This window comes from Rhincodon typus, chromosome 7, assembly GCF_021869965.1.
Source record: "Rhincodon typus isolate 14 chromosome 7, sRhiTyp1.1, whole genome shotgun sequence".
In the NCBI taxonomy this organism is placed as follows: domain Eukaryota; kingdom Metazoa; phylum Chordata; class Chondrichthyes; order Orectolobiformes; family Rhincodontidae; genus Rhincodon; species Rhincodon typus.
The window spans coordinates 28,189,462-28,209,985 of NC_063338.1; the positions used below are offsets into that span (position 1 = coordinate 28,189,462).

At 40.7% G+C, this 20,524-nt stretch overlaps 1 protein-coding gene across 2 annotated transcripts in view; it reads left to right on the top strand.

Annotated features, from left to right (window-relative positions):
- The window catches only part of rftn2 (raftlin family member 2), a 53,947-nt gene that overhangs the window by 17,390 nt on the left and 16,033 nt on the right, over nt 1-20,524 (top strand). For both annotated transcript variants that reach the window (XM_020521000.2, XM_048598520.1), the window contains exons 4-7: nt 239-350; nt 1,218-1,569; nt 9,326-9,529; nt 18,763-18,884. In XM_020521000.2, coding sequence (XP_020376589.1) covers nt 239-350; nt 1,218-1,569; nt 9,326-9,529; nt 18,763-18,884 — 790 coding nt within the window. The remainder of the gene's footprint in view (nt 1-238; nt 351-1,217; nt 1,570-9,325; nt 9,530-18,762; nt 18,885-20,524) is intronic.

Consider the following 20,524-nt stretch of genomic DNA (forward strand, 5'->3'; position numbering starts at 1 on the left):
AATGAAAATTTATCTGATCCAGAACATTTTTTTTCAAAATGCTATAGATGATCTCTTTTCCACTTCCTGGTGCAATTAAACAGACACTGATCTGGACTGATAGATTCTATGGTTACATCATTTCCAATGTGAACCATTGGTTGCTTCATCTAGATATTTACAGAACATCTTAATTATTCTAAGAATTGTTATTTCTTATTCATTTCTCACATGTTCTGTTTATTTTACTTGAATACAGTATAAAGACGTCAGAACAAGGAGAACCAAGACACTTAAAGCTAGTTGTTGAAGAATGGTCTGTGAGCAATCAAACACTTACCATTGATGTTGTAAAAGGACTGTTAGAAAAGGTACTCTTTCTTGATGCCTACTGAGTTGATCTTTTTGCATCACTGTCAGATTTGAGAAAAGGCAAAAAATTGTTGTTTCGATGAATGAGGCCTTCTGACAGCACTTACATGTATGTTGTGCCTGCTTGTACAGAATAGTTAATCTTTGGTGTGTGCAGTGGATTAAGTGGCTCATATTGTGGCCATAAATGTATGCACTGCATACATATCAGTAACCAATACAGTTAAAGAGAAATAATTTTCAAAGTTGTGACCAGAGTGGATCTGTTTCATGTGTGTTAATTAAATTTGACATTTCCTCATTTGTTTAGGAGTCAGTAGAATGTATGTTTGAGGAGACTGTATGTTTTGTATATGTGTAAAGTTTACTAGAATCAAGCTCCAAAATACACACTCAATTCCAATGGAAGTAGAGTCTGGCAAAAGATATGTCCATCTTTAACCCCCCCAACACCAATTCCCACCACCTTGCCTCTGTGACATATGTCCTTTAGGAAATGAAAGAGCCAAAGAAAGTACATTTATGCTAAAGGAAAAGATCAATCAAGATGTAGCTTTTGCGATATTTCTACAAATAATGCTGTTACTTTAGGGATGTATCAGAAGAGGGCTCCTTAAGGGAGGAGTGATTCATTAAGGCACTATTGAAGGCCCCCTTCCTGGAACAGGCAGCACAATAGGAAAATGGAGCCCTTGCCAGAAATTCCGTAACGGTGACCTGTTATTGCCCTCCTCCCACAACAATAACCTGTTGTATACGCTCCCTAAACAACTTGGTGTCTAACAGCTTTTCTTTCAAATGAGAATGTTTACTTGTTTTTAAATAAGCAGCAGTGCAGTTTTTACTTCTGTGTTCTTGAATTTTAGGTGAATGACTTAACTAAGAAAGGAATGAGGTTTGTCGGATTTTTAAATCCACTCAGTACCCATTCAAAGGCCTGCAATGGTACAAAATCATCAAGAGAACTAGATGCAGATTTGGGACAGGATGTTGACCTTAAATTGCCAGATCAACAAAAGCAAAACCCCGATAACCATATAAAGTGCAGTGAGGAGACTTTTACCAAAAAGCCAATGGAATTTGCAACAGAAAGAGAACACTGTTGCAGTAAAGTCACTGATGTTTTAGAGAATAGACCAGCTCCAGAGGAGGATCTTTTGCATGGAAGAGAGAAAAGGATTGGAAACGAAACCTGTCCTTGCAGTGAACCAAAGGAAGGTTTGTCTTATTTATATTTTTTTGAAAATCATTACTTTTGTACTTACCTATTCTTGGTTATGTTGTTTATTTGCAAGATTACATATTCATGTGTTGAAATTTCTATGTTTAGTCCAGTTTCACAATGATGAAACATCTTTTATAGTGCATGTCAATGAACAAAGTGAAACAATAAAAAAGCTGCTCTTAATCTAGATTTTTAGATCAGTTCCTGTCTTGTTAAATTGTAGAAGATCATTAAAACACTTTTTTGATTTTAGGTGCGTGGTACCTATGATACAGGCAAGATTATAGCACATTATGGTTTAATCTGATCCTATGGGAACCCTTTTAGAATCACAGAAGTGTTACAATGCAGAAGGAGGCCGTTCAATCCATCATGCCTGAACTGGCTCATTAAATGAGCATCATTACTTGGTGTTGATCGCTTGATTTTTTTCCATTGAGTTGCACATTATTTTTATCCAAAAAGCATTCAATGCCTTCTTGAATGCCTCAGAACCTGCCTCCACTACACTTCTTGGCAGTGTATTCCATTCCTTCACTGGTTGCTGAGTGAAAACATTTTTACTCATTTCTCCCTTGCTTCTTTGTGGTTCACGTTAAATCTAGCATTTGTATGGTGCCAAAGCTACTTGTCACTTGCAGCCCAAATCTGTCCAGATCTTGTTGCATTTGAATATGGCTAGCTTCAGTATCTGAGGAGTTGCAAATGGTGCTGAACATTGTGCAATTATCAGCGATCATCCCCACTTCTGACTTTATGATGGAGGGAAGGTCATTAATAAAGCAACTAAAGATGGTTGGGCCTATGGCACCACCCTGAGGAACTCCCATAGAGATGTACTGGAGCTGAGATGACTGACCTCCAATAACCACAACCATCTTTGTATATGCCAGGTTTGACTCCAACCAGCGGAGCGTTTGCTCCCTTATTCCCATTGATTCCAATTTTGCTCGGGCTCCTTGACTCAGGTTAATGACTTCCTGCACTCTGCAAGGATAAGTGCCACCATCTTCTCTTGACCACGTATCCATTGGAGAGTTTGTCGATGGTGGTCAGGCATTGGAAAAGGGAAAGTGAATTACTCATCACAGAATTTCTTGCCTCTGATCTGCACTTCTAGCCATAATATTTGTACGTCTGATCCAGTTGGATTCTGGTCACTGGTACCACGCTCCCAATTCCCTGGCCAAGCTGTTGATAATGGAGCAGTTCGGCAGTGGTAATGCCACTGATTGTCAAGAGACAGCGATTATTGCCTGGCACATGTGGCATGAATGATACTTGCCACTTAGCCCTAGCTTGGATGTTGTCCATGTCTTGCTGCATATGGATCTGGACTGCTTCAGTATCTGAAGAGTCATGAATGGTGTTGAACGTTGTGCAGTCGCCATCTGGGAAGATGATTGAAGTGGCTAAAGACTGTTGGACCTAGGACACCACCCTTAGATATGAGTGCAACCACTGAGAGCTTTCCCTCTGATTTCCATTGACTCCAGTTTTGCTAGGGCTCCTTGAAACCATACTTGCTTAAGCGCTGCCTTGAAATCAAGTGCAGTCACACTCATCCCCCTGGAGTTCAGCTGTTTTGACCACATTTGGACCAAAGCTGTAATGAGGTAAGGAGCCAAGTGGCTATAGCAGAACCCAGACTGAGCATCTGTGAACAAGTTACTTATTTGCAACTACTGCTGGATAGCACTGTCAATGACACTTTTCATCATTTTGATTGCTAGTAGGCTGATAGAGTTGTAATTGATCAGATTGGATTTGTCCTTCCCTTTGTGAAAAAGACATGCCTTGGCATTTTTTCACATAGCCAGATAGATGCCAATGTTGTAGCTTGGCTAGGGGAATAGCTACTTATGGAGCAAATGTCTACAGAACTATTGTCGGATTATTGTCAAAGCTATTAGCCTTTATAGTAGCCAAGTGTCTTCAGTCTTTTTTTGATAATGCATGAAGTGAATTGATTGAAGACTAGTATCTGTGATTTTAGGAACCTAAGGAGGCAAAATGGATCATCCACTCAACACCTCTGGCTGAAGATGAATGCAAATGCTTCTGCTATATCTTTTGTGCTGATAGAAACATAGAAGATAGGAGCAGGAGGAGGCCATTCAGCCCTTGGAGCCTGCTCCGCCATTCATCAAATCAATATCCTAATCCTGCTTTCTCCCCAAAACCTTTGATCCCGTTTGCCCCAAGTGCTATATCTAGCTGCCTCTTGAATACATTCAATGTTTTGGCATCGACTACTTCCTGTGGTGATGAATTCCACAGGCTCACCACTCTTTAGGTGAAGAAATGTCTCCTCATCTCTGTCATAAATGGTCTACACTGAATCCTCAGACTGTAACCCCTGGTTCTGGACACACCCACCTTCAGGAACATCCTCCCTGCATCTACCCTGTCTAGTCCTGTTAGAATTTTATATGTCTCTATGAGATCCTCCTCATTTGTTGGAGCTCCAGCAAAAACAGTCCTAACCTAGTCAATCTCTTGTACGTCAGTCCCGCCATCTCCAGAATCAACCTGGTAAACCTTGGCTGCACTCCCTCAAGAGCAAAAGCATCCTTCCTTAGAAAAGGAGACCAAAACTGCACAATATTCTAGGTGTGGCCTCAGCAGTGCCCCGTATAACTGCAACAGCATATCCCTGCTCCTGTACTTGAAACCTCTTGCAATGAAGGCCAACATACTATTTGCCTTCCTTACCACCCACTGCACCTGCATGCATACCTTCGGCGACTGGTGCACAAGGACACCCAGGTCCCACTGCACAATCCCCTCTCCCAATTTACAGCCATTCAGGTAGTAATTTGCCTTCTTGTTTTTGCTTCCAAAGTGAATAACATCACATTTATTCAGATTATACTGAATCTGCTGCTGATTTGCCCACTCACCCACCCTATCCAGATCATGTTGAAGGATCTCTGCATCCTCCTCACAGATCACCTCCCACCCAACTTGGTATCATCTGCAAACTTTGAGATGTTACATTTTGTTCCCTCATCCAGATCATTAATATATATTGTGAATAGCTGGGGTCCCAGCATTGATCCCTGCCAATTTGAAAAGGACCCATTAATTCCTACTCTTTGTTTCCTCTCTGCCAATCAGTTTTCTATCCATCTCAATACACTTCCCCCAATCCCATGTGCTTTAATCTTGCACAGTAATCTCTTAAGCGAGACTTTGTCAAATGCTTTCTGAAAGTCCAAATATACCACATCGACTGGCTTCCCCTGGTCAACTCTACTAGTTACATCTTCATAGAATTCTAACAGATTTGTCAAGCATGATTTCCCCTTCATAAATCCATACTGACTGTGTCTGATCCTACCACTGCTTTCTAAATGCTCCACTATAAAGTCCTTGATAGTAGTTTCAAGAATTTCCCCACTGCCGATGTTAGGCTTACAGACCTATAATTACCTGCTTTCTGTCTACCTCCCTGTTTGAATAATAATGGAGTGACATTAACTACCCTCCAATCTGCAGGGACTGTTCCAGAGTCCATAGAATCCTGGAAGATGACCACCAATGCATCCACTATTTGTAGAGCCACTTCCTTAAGTACTCTGGGATGTAGATTATCAGACCCTGGGGATTTATCTGCCTTCAATCCCATCAATTTTCCCAGCACCATTTCTCTACTAATATTGATCTCCCTCAATTCTTCCCTCTCATTAAATCTTTCATTGTCCAACATTTCTGGTATCTGATTTGTGTCCTCTTTTGTGAAGACAGAATCAAAGTGTGTATTCAGTTGCTCAGCCATTTCTTTGTCCCTTATTATACATTACCCCATTTCTGTCTATAGGACCTACATTTGTCTTCACCAATCTCTTTCTCCACATATGCCTATAGAAATTCTTAGTGTCAGTCTTTATGTTCCCTGCAAGCTTACTGTATTTTCTCCCTCTTAATCAATCCCTTGGTCCTTTGCTGAATTCTAAATTGCTCCCATTCCTCAGACATATTTTTCTTGGCCATTCTGTGTCCTTCTTCCTTGGATCGGCTACTATCTCTAATTTCCTTTGTAAACCATGGATTGGTCCCCTTACCCATTTTGCTTTGTGCCAGACAGGAATAAACTGTTGTTGCAGTTACCCCATACGTTCCTTCAATATTTGCCATTGCCAATCCACTGTCATCTCTTTAAATAACTCTCCCCAGTCGATCAACGCCAACTCATGCCTCATATCTTCATAGTTTCTTTCATTAAGATTCAGCACCCTAATCTCCTAATCAACTACGTCCCTCTCCATCTTTATAAAACAAAGTTCTATCATGATATGGTTGCTCATCCCTAAGGGGTCTCACACAGCTATCCCAATGACTCCAATCAGTCCATGCCGACCATGCTCCCAAACTAAACTAGTCCAACCTGCTTGCATTTGGCCAAATCCCTCCAAATCTTTCCTATTTTGGTCAAGAAAACCATCCTGTATACACTCCAGGAATTCCTTCTCTATGGCATTATAGCTAATTTGATTTGCTGGACACCGTCAATGAGGATGAGGATATTGTGGAGCCTCCACCTCATATTTAGCTGTTTTAATTATCCCATTTTTAGGAAAGAAACAATTGGTGATTTACTTACAAGTATCATTTTTGTCCATCTTGCTTTTTCTTAACTCTTTTTTCTGGCATGTGCATTCCGCTGGCTGGTCAGCAGTTATTGCCTGTCCCTAGCTGCCCTTGAGAAGGTGGTGGTGAGCTACATTTTTGAACCGCTGCAGTCCACCAGCTGTGGGTTGGCACACAAAGGGAGGGAATTCCAGGATATTGACCAGGCGTCAGTGAAGGATCAGCGATATATTTCCATGTCAAGATGGTGAGGGGCTTGGAGGGGAACTTGCAGGTGATGGTGTTTCCGTGTATATGCTGCCCTTGTCCTTCTAGGTGGAAGTTGTTGTGGGTTTGGAAGGTGCTGTCTGGGGATCTTTGGTGAATTTTTGCAGTGCTTCTTGTAGATAGTACACACTGTTACTACTGAGCATCAGTGATGGAGGTAGTGGATGCTTTTGGATGTTGTGCCAGTCAAGCGTGCTGCTTTGTCCTGGATAGTCTCATCCCCACTTGTTACTTTACGATGGTGGAGAGGTCATTGATGAAGCAGCTGAAGATGGTTCAGCCTAGGACACTACCCTGAGGAATTCCAGCTGAAATACCCTGGAGCTGAGATGACTGACCTCCAGCAACCATGACCATCTTCCTATGTGCTAGGTATGACTCCAGCCAGCGAAGAGTTTGCCCCCGATTCCCATTGATTCCAGTTTTGCTTGGGCTCCTTGATGCCACACTTGGTTGAATGCAGTCTTGACGTCAAGGGCTGTCACTCTCACCTCACCTCTGGAATTCAGCTCTTTTGTCCATGTTTGAAATAAAGTTGTAATGAGGTCAGGAGCTGAGTGTCCCTGGCAGAACCCAAACTGACATCTCTGAGCAGGTTATTGCTGAGCAGGTGCTGCTTGATGAGACCTTCCATCACCATACTGATGATCAAGAGTAGACCGATAGGGTGATAGTTGGCCAGATTGGATTTCTCCTGCTTTTCATATACAGGACATACTTGGGCAATCTTCCACATTGTCGGGTAGAAGCCTGTGTTGTAACTGTACAGGAACAGCTTTGCTAGGGGAAGTAGCATGTTCTGGAGCACGAGTGTTCAGTACTATTGCCAGAAAGTTGTCAGGGCCCATAGCCCTTTCTCCAACCGTTTCTTTATATCACATGGAATGAATCAAATTGTCTGAAGACTGTTATCCGTAATGCTGGGGACTACTGGAGTAGGCCAAGATGGATCATTCACTTTGTACTTCTGGCTGAGAATTGCTGCAAATGCTTCAACCTTATCTTTTGCACTGATGTGCTGGGCTCTTCCATCATTGAGGATGGGGATATTTGTGGAGTCTCCTCCAGTGAGTTGTTTAATTGTCCACTTCCATTCACGACTGGATGTGGCAGGACAACAGAGGTTAGATCTGATCTGTTAGTTGTGATATCGCTTAGGTCTGACTATCACTTGCTGCATATGCTGTTTGTCATGCAAGATTGATAAGGACGTGGTCAAGTTTGTTTATGCCCCATGTTGGTTTCCTTACCAACTGCTGCAGACCCAATCTAGCAGCTATGCTGTGTAGCAGAATCCACTCTAAATGGAAAATAGTAATATTCCTATAGTAATAGTATGAATCATACAATGTACAATTTTAAGACTACTTATTTTACAGATCATTCATGTAGTGATGCCATTTCTTTAAGAGGTTTATTTTGTCCCTTTTTATGAAGGATGAAACAGAAGTGAAGTGCAGGCTGCTCGAAGCCAGTAAAGTAAACAGCTTATAAGACCTTCTTTTTAAAGTTTTTTAAAGAACAGTCGAAGCAACCTGAATGGGTGGGGTCATGCTCCTAAAGGCCCAGGATTTTGTTGTAGCTTTCAGCAGTTGCTGCGGTGTTGAAGCTGGATGTGGAAGCTCTTATTCCTGTCTCTGTGTTACAGTTAAAAGCGGCGGTTCGCTTCCTGCTGCTAGAATTGCATGTGAGACAATCTATTTGACTGAATTTGCCTTTGCCAAAGGTGTGTTTATGGGATATTACTATATTGGAACAGTTAATTAGTGGTAACTAATATATATATATTACTTTGTTAAGCCTTTCGATAGAGTTACAGTTAAGCAAACTCTTCTATTTTTATTTGTCTGTATTTTAACTGTAGTATAAAATTAAAGTGTGTTTTGCTTAAAGTAGGTTGACCAATCAAATTGCATCTGGAACACAATGCCTTGTACTTAACCTTTAACTTCAGAAAATTTAGGGTCTAGGAAATCTTTTTAATATATTTTGAGGGGGTTTGGTCCATAATGTTCACTTCAACATTAAAACTTTCTAAAGTTTGGCTGTACCATTAATGCACATGAGTTTGCTTGTTTGTCAAACAGGTTTCCAAACGAAGCACAACATAGGTGAGGAAACTCTCTCCAGGTTTAGCTACATTTCAGCTGTCACTTAGCCAACTGACTTTTTTTTTATTGAACTAGCCAGAGTAGGACAGTGACATGCTTTGGAGCACCAATATCTTTGAATCTGGGTTCCACTAATTGAATAATCCATGTAAGTGAATTAATGTGGTGTGAAGCAATGTTGATCAGAGACCAGTGGGAGAAAATGGGGAGTGATCCCTCGTTCCGTCTTAAATGTTGCATTTTGTTTCAGCTTAGGTCAGATGCAAGTAATCTGGATGTCTTCTGATGCTTTAGAACATACACAGCATGGCAACTGATTTTATTTTTAGCATAATAAAAGTTGCAAAAAGAAATGAGAAGCTTGGGAAAATAATTCATCATTCTGTACGCATCCATTTTCAATTCTGGGGAAAAGCATCTTTAAATGGAGTTATTTTGGCCTAACTCAACCAGTGGAAAACTTAAATCAGCTTGTCATTGTATCCCTCCCAAAGCAGTGATGAAGTTTGCTGTTTTCCCTGCCTCCCACTGTTGGGAGCTTATCATTTGTCAATCCAAACTTCAATTACTATCAGGCAATTGAGTTGCAGAGCAAATGTTGATGTAATGCTGTCAGCTTCTCAGAAGCAAGTTAAATCAAGGTTATCTACTCTACACTGCTGAATTGCCTTTCACAGTTATAGCTCTGCATGGAGAATGTACTTGATCTGCTACCTTGCTATGTTCATTTTTTGTGTGCCTTTTACAGAAGTCTGACAGCATATTAATTTCATTCTAGATTTCAAACTGTTTGCTGTGTTCAATGTGTCGGATGAAGACTTCAGTGAACGGTCCTACCATGAAGGCAATATATCACTCAGAGTAACAAGGAAGGGCCAAACCATTTGTACCCTGGAGGCAGATTGGTTGGAAATCACAACATCTTATTATAAAAGTGGGATGTCGTTGGTTGATTCATTCATAGTTTGGGAAACAATGAAAGGTGAATACCATTTTCAGTTGTATTATGTGATAAGTTATTGCCAGTACTGTGGTGGTGTTAGTGGAGTGGTGACAATTGACTTTGATGCAATAAGTAGCAAACTGCTGAATAAATTTAATACATTCCAATCAAAGGATCAAGGTTATAAAGTGGCTGAGTGTGATCTGTGATAGTTAAAGAACTTGGCAGGATGACGGGTGTTTCTGGGATATCCAGTAAAAATGCTGCAGAACAGAAATAACAATGAGTTTCAAAGATGTTTTTACCTATCACTTAGAATTGGAGACATAGATATTAATTGGACTATTAGTAATCCTGATAGAATCCCAGCCATCCTTAAGGGAACTGTCAGACTGACAAGGATTTTGCTCACCAATCATGAAACCAGCAGGCAACCTCTGCCGGTTATTTTTCTTTATTTTTTACATAATATTAATGGATTGTTGTCCAAGTTGTGGAGAATTTTGGAATTGTGTTCTGTTATGACCATTTTTCCTCATGTACACACAATGTTAGATTTAACACAAACCTGTCGCAGCAGGACCCATATAAAAACTGAAAGAATTGCAGGTCCTATTCTCCAAAAGCAGCTATTCACCCTCCTAGCCAAATCATTATCCACTCCTTTGTCTGTCCACCTGCTGTTCTCTCTCTTTGGGCTCTATCCCCACCCTATCTCCTGCACATAAACCAACATTTTCCAAGCTACCATCAGTTCTGAGGAAGGGTCACCAGACTCAAAATGTTAACTGCAATTTCTCTTCACAGATACTGCCAGACTTGCTGAGCTTTTCCAGCAACTTCTGTTTTTGTCGCAGCAGGAACCATTGTGGCTGGATCCACTCAATCATGGGACACGCCACTCATCAGTCTCTCCCAGCAGCAGCTCCTCCCTCAATTAACTCCAGGTAGTCATAAAACAGAGATAGTAGGAACTGCAGATGCTGGAGAATCCGAGACAACAAGGTGCAGGGCTGGATGAACACAGCAGGCCAAGCAGTATCATAGGAGCAGAGAGGCTGATGTTTCGGGCCTAGACCCTTCATCAGAAAAGGGGGAGGGGAAGGGGATTGTGAAATAAATAGGGAGAGAGTGGGAGGCGGATAGAAGAGGGATAGAGGAGAGGATAGGTGGAGAGGAAACAAACAGGTCGAAGAGGCGGGGATGGAGCCAGTAAAGGTGAGTGTAGGTAGGGAGTTAGGAAGGGGATAGGTCAGTCCAGGGAGGACGGACAGGTCAAGGGGGCGGGATGAGGTTGGTCGGTAGGAGATGGAGGTGCGGCTTGAGGTGGGAGGAGGGGATAGGTGGGAGGAAGAACAGGTTAGGGAGGCAGGGACGAGCTGGACTGGTTTTGGGATGCGGTAGGGGGAGGGGAGATTTTGAAACTTGTGAAATCCACATTGATACCATTAGGCTGCAGGGTTCCCAAGCGGAATATGAGTTGCTGTTCCTGCAACCTTTGGGTGGCATCGTTGTGGCACTGCAGGAGACCCAGGATGGACATGTCGTCTGAGGAATGGGAGGGGGAGTTGAAATGGTTCGCGACTGGGAGGTGCAGTTGTTTGTTGCGAACCGAGCGTAGGTGTTCTGCAAAGCGGTCCCCGAGTCTCCGCTTGGTTTCCCCGATGTAGAGGAAGCCACACCGGGTACAGCGGATGCAGTATACCACATTGGCAGATGTGCAGGTGAACATCTGCTTAATGTGGAAAGTCTTCTTGGGGCCTGGGATGGGGGTGAGGGAGGAGGTATGGGGGCAGGTGTAGCACTTCCTGCGGTTGCAGGGAAAAGTGCCAGGTGTGGTGGAGCTGGAGGGGAGTGTGGAGCGGACAAGGGAGTCACGGAGAGAGTTGTCCCTCCGGAAAGCAGATAAGGGTGGGGAGGGAAAGATGTCTTTGGTGGTGGGGTCGGATTACAGATGGCGGAAGTGTCGGAGGATGATGCGTTGGATAAAACAGGGCTGATTTGGGATTATTAGCTGGCAGAATCTGGATGCTAAATAGGCTGATTAATGATCCAATTGACAACCATTATCCCTGAACCCACAACAGTTTCATGGTGGCTCAGGAATTTAGTTGGGCTGCATGGAATTCTCATCCCTTTACCAACAAACCCTTCTGGATCCCAGTAACTATCACCACCTTTGTGTACAACATTCAGTGATTCTCGTTTTATTTTTCTCGTCATAAGGCAGATAATGCAACACAATAGTTGCCTCCCATGGGTAATTCAGAAGTGCTTAAATTAAACTAGTTTAGCTTTATGACTATGGTTTGAGGTTATAATCTAATGATGATTTTCATTTTTAGTTATGTATAAAATGACATTGGCATAATTCAATTATCTATTCTCCAAGACTGTTAAATTAGTTTGCTTCTGTTTCTGAGTCCAGATTAGGGGCTGTGTGACCAGTGTGCACCTGAACCAGAGGTCCAAGTGTTAATGGAAATGGGACTCTGCATTATTTTGTATGTTACTGATTGGACACCTTTAATGTCAAGCATTTGACTCTCAAACAACAGACTACTCCCAAAAGGGATGATTCAAGTCATGGGACAAGAACACAATCATAACCTGTATCGGAGAAGCACTCCTGCTGTCCTTGGGGGTAGAGTGTGTTTGGTAAATAAATGGTAGTCACCTCCATGGAGCTAGGGCATGCAAAAGGGCCATGATTGGGCCAGGACCAAGTCCAACACATCCGTTGCATGTTTACTTCCTAGTGGAAGCCTCCAACAGAAATTAGGCCTAAATTTATATATTTAAATGGCATGACATGCTTAAAATTGCTTCTCATCCAGTTGAGCAATGACTACAGGCTATATCAGTGTTAAATTGGTTTGCTTTTGCTAATTTTGTCGCTGACAAATAGGTACAACACTTAATTTCTAGCACTATAATTCTTCTGATAAGTGACTTTAATTGCCGGCGTGAGAATCAACTGACAAGTGAAGAACAGAATACCACAGCAAAGTAAAGTTTTTTTATAATTATTAAGTTTTACCCACTGACCTGCTTTCCCAGTGGATGTACAGCTATTTTAAAATCTATTATTAACTGATACCTTTATCTGAAAACGATTTAACAAAGCATCAGTTTGCTCAATGACAAGTATTTGAGTCAAATAGTTTAGAACTTTGAAGTAAAGCCACAAGGAAGGTTTAACATTTAAAGTCGATTATTCGGGACTGCTGCGAGCAGGAACCTGTTCATTTCAACTGGAAGTTGAACTTTGTATAAGCAATGAGAAATTCACCCCAAGTGTAAATAACATTATCCCCCAGGGTCGTCTTGCCTTTACTTATTTAAAAATCAGTAAAGGCAGGTATCCAAATTGCCTGACTGAAACCAGTTTTGGGCTTTTTCTATATTTGCAAATCAAGGAGCTAATTCCTCCTATCCTCCATCCTGGAAACTGGACAAAACTTGATTAACCAAATCAGAGATAGTAGGAACTGCAGATGCTGGAGAATCCGAGACAACAAGGTGCAGGGCTGGATGAACACAGCAGGCCAAGCAGCATCATAGGAGCAGAGAGGCTGACGTTTCGGGCCTATTATGTTAGTTCTAACTGCTTTTTCCAGGTCTTTTAAAGAGATCACTAGAGGCTACCAAAAATATCAGATTGTGCAAAAAAAAAGAAGAATTTCAGTCATTGCAGCAGCAGTGAGTAGCGAATTATTCTAATTGAATGCCAAATGCAGCGATTGGTGGGGACTCCCACAGGATTGTCCCAGCACTGTGGTGGACCCTGGCTGACTACTGAACCTAGTTTAGAGACAACAACCAAAGAGGCCATCGGAGCCTCAGATTTCTTGCCCATGTGAAAGGGGTGAAAAGCCACACCTTAAGATACAATCAATATTTAGGAGATTTCCTGTCAATTTTAATGGTCCTACCAGCTTTGGGCCTCATTTTTAGTTTTAGCATTTCATGCACATTTTCTCCATTTTGATGCACATTCGCAGTTATTTAACCCACTCAGCGACACCCATCTTCCCCAGTGGAGTTCCAGCTGTCCACAGCTGCAGACCTTCTTATTGGTCCTGAGTCTACAGAAACTGCTCTCTATCCTTAATTGGACAGCAAACATGGAGGTAGCCAGTTAATCAAGCTTAAACTGCTATTTTTTCTGTAACTAGGTTTACTTCAGAAATTCTTACATGTGTGCTTCTCTGTGACAGTAATAAGTGTAGCTTTGAACAAGGCACTAGCAGTTGGGTAAGTAGGAAAGTTAGGGAGGAGAGGAAGAGGATGCTCTTTTGCACAGTTCTCATTAGTACCCTGTATAATTGTAACAAAACTTCCCTAATTTTAAATTCCATCTCACAAGTAATAAAGACAAATTCCATTTGCCTTCTTACTTGCTGCACCTTCATGCTAACTTTTTTTTTGTTTCATGCTGAAGAACACCCAGGTCCCTGTATACTGCACTTTTTTGAGTCTTTTTTTAAGTAATAATCTACCTTTTTGATTCTTCCTACCAATGTGCTTGACCTCTCATTTTCTGACATTGAACTCCACCTGCCAAGTTTTTACCCACTCACACAACCTATTTCAATCACCTTGCAGATTCCTTTTGTCTTCATCACCACATGCACTCTACCAATTTTTGTAGGTGAACAAATTACTGCCCCTTCCACTCCAAGTTATTAATGCAGATAGTAAATAATTAAGGTGCTTAAACTGATCCTTGTGGCACTAATTACGTCTTTCCGACCTCAAAAAGGATGGTTAATTTTGACACAATGGAGGAGCAAATTACTGCAGATGCTGGAATCTGTACTGAAAACAACAAATGCTGGAGATCACAATATTTAATGTTTTCATTAATCTTGACTGTTTTCTGTGTTAACCAAACCTCAGTCCATGCTAAGGCATTACTCTCAATACCATGGGCTCCTATCTTGCACAATAACCTTTTTATGTGACAACTTATCAAATGCTTTCTGGAAATCCAAATGTACCATGTCTACAGGTTTCCCTTTATGAACTCTAATGATTATATCCTCAAAGAATTCTGGCAAAGTTATCAAACATGATTTCCTTTTCACAAAACTACATTGACTGTGGCTGTGTTTTGGAATACAAGGCTCAAATACTAACGTGAATAAGTGGGATCTGGTTCATGGGGCACAGGTACTTATTCTGGGGAAAGTGGAATCTGTATCGTTGGGACTATGCAAACCTGAATCATGCTAGAATTGGAGTTCTAGCAAGCCACATAATAAGGGAAGTAGAGCAGAGGAAGTATGAAAACAAAATAGGGTAAGGGATCAAATTTAGAATGATATGGATGTAAAATGGCAAGGAAATCAAAGAGTAGAGACACAACAAGAAAAAAGATTTCAAGGAAAAATTGGCAACTTTTCACTGTACTTTTTGTAAAAATACATGTGACAATAAATTACTATTCTATTCTAAATGATAAACAAACTATGCAGGGAGGAATAGAGATTACACGTCTAGAAGTATACAGCTGATAAGGATAGAGTTTACAAAAATAACACAAGGATTAAACTAATGATTGTATCTGAACACACATTGCTCTTGAATCAAAAATAAACAAAAAACACTAAAATCTGAGCCATGGCTGCAGGGTAACATGGTTAAGGATCTAAAGATTAAATCTCCTGTACCTTTTGAAAAAGACAAGAAACTAGGAAAAGGAGGAGGGATAGCTTTGTTAATTAATGGTATTTATTGCACAGACAACGTTGACCTAAGTTTTAGAAACCAGGATCTACAATTTGTTTAGGGAGAAATGAGAAATGATGACGGCAAGAAGTCATTTGTGGTAGTAGTGTTACACATGATATGGCAGAGTATGAAGGGAGAAATATTGGGAGCCTGTCAGGAAGGTACAGTGATAATCATAGGGGATTTCAATTTGTATATGGACTATAAAAATCAGATGGTCAAAGATAGCCTAGATGAAAAGTTAATAGAATATTTTCAAGATCGTTTCTTAAAACAGCATATTCTGGAGTTCACCAGAGAGCGAGCCACACCAGACGTGGTATTGTACAACAATGTAGGATTAATTAATGATCAAATAGTGAAGGTGATTCTAGGTAGCCGTAATCATATGGTTAAATTTTGCATTCCATTTGAGGGACAGAAGAGTGGACCAAAATGAGTATTCTGCTACTAAATGAAGTCAGAAATTAGGACATGAAAGCAAAGCCATCTAAAGCAACTAGGCAAATTGGGATAAGGAATACATCAATTGAGAAGCAGTTGTGGACATTCAAGGGGATATTTCACGGTACACAGAATTGATACATTCCAACCAGTAAGAAAATTTTCAATGGGAGGACCCACTTTTAGTAATTAAAATGTTAAAGTTAGTATTAAACATAAAAGAAAAACAAAAATGGGTGACAGTTCTGAAGAATGGACCAAAAGTAGAGAACAGCAAAGAGTGACTAAAAGAGCAAAAAATTTAAGAGTATGAGAGAAAGCTAGCTATAAATATAAAGGCAGTTTCTATAGATGTTTTAAAGAAAATAGTTAACCTACTGACAAATAGTCTTAGAGAATGAGTCTGGGGGATTAACAATAGAAAATAATAAGATGGCAGATGAATTGAACAAGTACTTTACATCAGTCTTCACTATAGAGGGTCCAGGTCATATCTCGGATATAGCTGTAAATAGAAAGGAGGGAGGAAAGTGCAAACAACAGGGAAATTGCATTGAATAAATTGTTGGAGCTGCAGGTTGAGAAGTCTCTGGGTCCTGATGGACTTCTTCCTAGGTTCTTAAATATCTCGGTAGACACTTCTTTTGAGGCTTTATTTTTAGTGTTCCAAAATTTCCTAGATTTAGGGATGGTACCATTAGATTAGAAAATAGCAAATTCATTTATTAAAAAGGGAGGGAGACAGAAAGCTGGAAACTTCAAGTCAGTTAACTTAATGTCCATCATAGAGAAGATGTTTAAAGCTAAAGCTATTATAGAAGGGCAGTTACAAAAATTGAGGGCAGTCAGGAAAAGTCAACATGGCTTTTGTTTAACCAATTTATTTTACCTTCTTTGAACAAGTGATGCATGCTGCAGATAAAATGAAACAGGTGGATGTGCTGAGATTTCCAGAGACATATGATTAGGTGCCATATGAAACACTTTTGTGGAAAATAAGAGATCATGATTTGTGATAATATTGATATGCATAAACTATTAGCTAGCTGACAGGAAATAACAAGCAGACGTAAATGGGTCATTTTCTGTTTGATAAGATGTATTGAGTCATGTGCCACAAGAAATTGCACTGGGGCCTTTACTTTCTACATGTTATAAACTACATGGATGAAAGCACTGAAGGTATGGTTCTTCAATCTGCTGACCACATATGCAGAAAAGTAAGTTGTGACGAGGACTTAAGGAGGCTACAAAGGTATATAGATAGGTTAAATGAGAGGTCAAATTGATTATGGAGTTGGAACATGTGAAACTGTCCATATTAGCAGGAAAAATAGGAACGATGTTCTCACCTATTTCGATAATATGCTTCTATCTGAGACATGGGAAAATCTGGATGTCCTGGGGCATGAATTTCAAAATATTCATTTGCAGATCGCAAAGAAACTAGGGAATCTAATAGAATGTTATTATTTACCAGTTTAAGGTGACTTGAATACGAAAGTAGGGAGATTATGCCATAGTTAGGCAGCGTAGTGGTGAGATTGCATCTGGAATACTGTGAACTGTATTGGTCTGTTTTTTTATTATTCAGGGAAATATATAAAGTCAATGGATAGCAGTTCAGATAAGGTTTACTAGACCAAATTCAGAATTGGTGGATTATTCATGAGGAAAGTTTGAGCAGGCCATATTGCTATAAACCGGAGTTTAGAAGGATAAGAAGTAACGTGATAGAAACACTAGATCCTGAGAGGTCTTCAGGGGGTGGGTGTGTTCAAGATTTTCCTCATAAAAGTATGTAGAACTAGGGGACCATTGTTTAAAAATAAGGAGACCGTTTAAGACTGTGATCAGGCAAACATTTTTCAAAGTCCTGAGTTTTTGGAACTCCCCTTTCTGAAAAGTTAGAGAAGTGGAGTCTTTGAATATTTTTAAGGCGGATCTACCTAGGAATAGGATTAGGCCATTCAGCCCATTGAGCCTCCTCCACAATTCAATTCGATTATGACTGATTATTTACCTCAATTCCACTTTCCTGCACTTTATCTATATCCATTGATGTTATTAGTCTTCAGCAATCTAATTCTGTGTTAAGCATGCTCAATGATTGAGATAGCTCACTGGGGTAGAGAATTCAAAGATTCAACACCTTGCCTACTCATTTAACTTATCTATATACCTCAGGTCTTGATCTCAGTGCTTATGCAGCATTTGCCATCCCAATTGCTTGCTGCACCTGAACCTTTAATGGCTTGTAAACAAGATCGCACTGAATCCCTTTGGACTCTTATATCAATAAAGAGATATTCTGCCTTTGCTTATTTTTATTCCCACCAAAGTGAATAATTTCAAACTTATTCACATTATAAGGCATCTGCCATTTTCTAGCCCATTCACTTACCCTGTCCAAGTACTCTTAACGCCACCTTGCATCGTCATCGTGACATGTGTTCCCATCCACTTTGGTGTTGGCCACAGATTCAGAAATAATACAATTCTCCATTCTTCCTCTTCCCCAGTCCCTCCTTTCTTAAATAGTGGGGTTAAAGTTACTACTTTCCAGTCTGCAGGAACATTTCCTGAATCCATAGAATTCTTAAAGATAACCACCAATGCATCCACTGCCTCTCTAGTCACCTGCTTCAAATCCCTAGTTCAGGAAATTAATCATCCTTCAGTACGGTTAGGATCTGGAATGCAGTTCCAGGAAATGTGGTGGAGATATGTTCAATTGAGGCATTCAAGGGGCACTGGATAATTTTTTGCATAGTAATATTGTGCAGGGATGTAGGAAAAGGGCAGAAGATGAGCAGTAATAGAACCAACATAGGTATGAATGGCTGAATGGCCTTCTGCACTGTAACAATTCCATGACTGTTCACTATCTTCTATACTCTGTCCACCCTTCTGACCTGCACTAATCTTTGTCCAACATTTTGTTTTTTCTTTAAGTTTTACACTACCTTTAACTTTTTTGTTAACTTTCCTGGTTGGAATGCCATCTCGGCTCTGGTATCATTCTAGCAAGACCTTTCTGCGCCGTCTCCAGTGCTTCTATATCCTGCTTATACGTTATTTTTCAATTCTAGGAGACTACTTGTCCAAGTCTGTGGATGGAATATTTATTTATGAGGAACATCATTTGGGGGCTTTTGAGTCAAGCAAGATACCAAATGATGCAATTGTTGTTGAACAGTGGACTGTCATTGAGGTAAGGTGGTCTCCTATTCTGTTCAGAGTTTAACATTTCAAAATATTTTTACAAGATATTTTGGACACTGAAAGTTATATTTAGTCATTTTTTTTGTTGAGCTTGTGTTGGAAGTGCATCTCATTTGGTTACTTTATACAGCAGTATTATTCTTTATAAATGGAAAAGTGTCTATTACCTAAAGTACATCATTCTGCTCTTACCCATTTCCCAAATAATCATGTGGGAAGCAAAATGTCAGCTCCGTAATCAGGTTGAAGTAATGAATTAAGGTGGCCAACGCATTTGAGAGCAGATTAAATTTTCCTGGCAGCATATAGTGGGAACCTATTTGTAATGCATTACTTTGCATGTCATTGCCTAACCATTTGCAATTAACTCGTCAAAGAACAAGAAACAGGTCTTCAGATTTATGATTGGTTAAAGCTGGCATATGACAGGCCATGTAGTTTTCCTTGTGAATTTTGACTGAGTGGGAACTATTTACCTTTTATAGGGAACTTTGTTGAACTACAGAGAGGAGACATTGATGTATTGGGATAGTGTGATGGTTGTGAAGGGAGATTGGGCATGACTTATGAAGGGAAGCCAATGGTAGCTATGCAAGGAGGTCGGACTGTGGCTAACCAAGGAAAAGAGGGTTGGTATTGGCGGCTCTACAAGGGCTTGAAAAGGACAGGACGGAAGCTGCAAAGAAGATCACCATATACAGATAGTAAGTCAGCCTAAGTTGTTGGGAATTCGAAGGTCTTTTATAGAGTTTAGGTCAACCTTAAATTCCTGGGAGGTAAGAGAATAGAGGCCATGTCAAGGTTGGGGGTGGAGGGAGGTTTGACTAAGAAGTTTGGTAGATCAAGAATAACAAGAGCCAGTTCCGGGGCAGTTGAGCAAGGATGATAGTGGGTGGCTCACTGGTCACCTAGCAGAGTGAGGGTCAAGAATGATGGAGGTAAAGTCAAAAGTGAATGAGGGAGGGTACAGGATGGTGTTTTCCAACTCCAAGGACATAGTTGTGTTGTCTGGTTCCTCTTTAAACAAGTTGCAGACAACTCCAACTAGAATATTATGAATGAATTTGCCCAGGTGTCCCATGAAACCAAAGTAGTCAAATCAATTCAAACACAGGCCAGTACCAAAGCAAAACATTCGCACTTAGTTCGGAACGGGATTACAGTACTTTTTAATACTACACATGCTATCCCTAATTCGGTTTGGCCACTTAAGGTTACAATACCTCTTGGGAGTGTTGTACATTGGCACAGTCGCTCTCTCTTTTTGGCTCCTCCTCTGGGCCTTCGCTCACTCGCCCGCCTGCCTGCCCGCTCGCACGCTCACTCACTCACCCACTCACCTCTGGCCCCTACCTTAGACGATGCCAAGGGACCGGTCTGCAGGTGAACTCTGTTTCTGTACTGTTTAGATGGTTTTCTGGAACTTTCCATAGTTCTGACCAATCAGGGAGATACACTTAATAGTTTGAAACAAGAGTCAATCATTTGGATGGCATGCTACTGTCAAGTTTCTTTGTGTAGCATGACCTGGTGCCTTTCTGTCTGGGCTGCCCTTTGTGTATTGGATAAGTTGTTGGGAGTATCTGTGCAGACTAACTGTTGCCTTTTACATTATGCTAATATCATTAG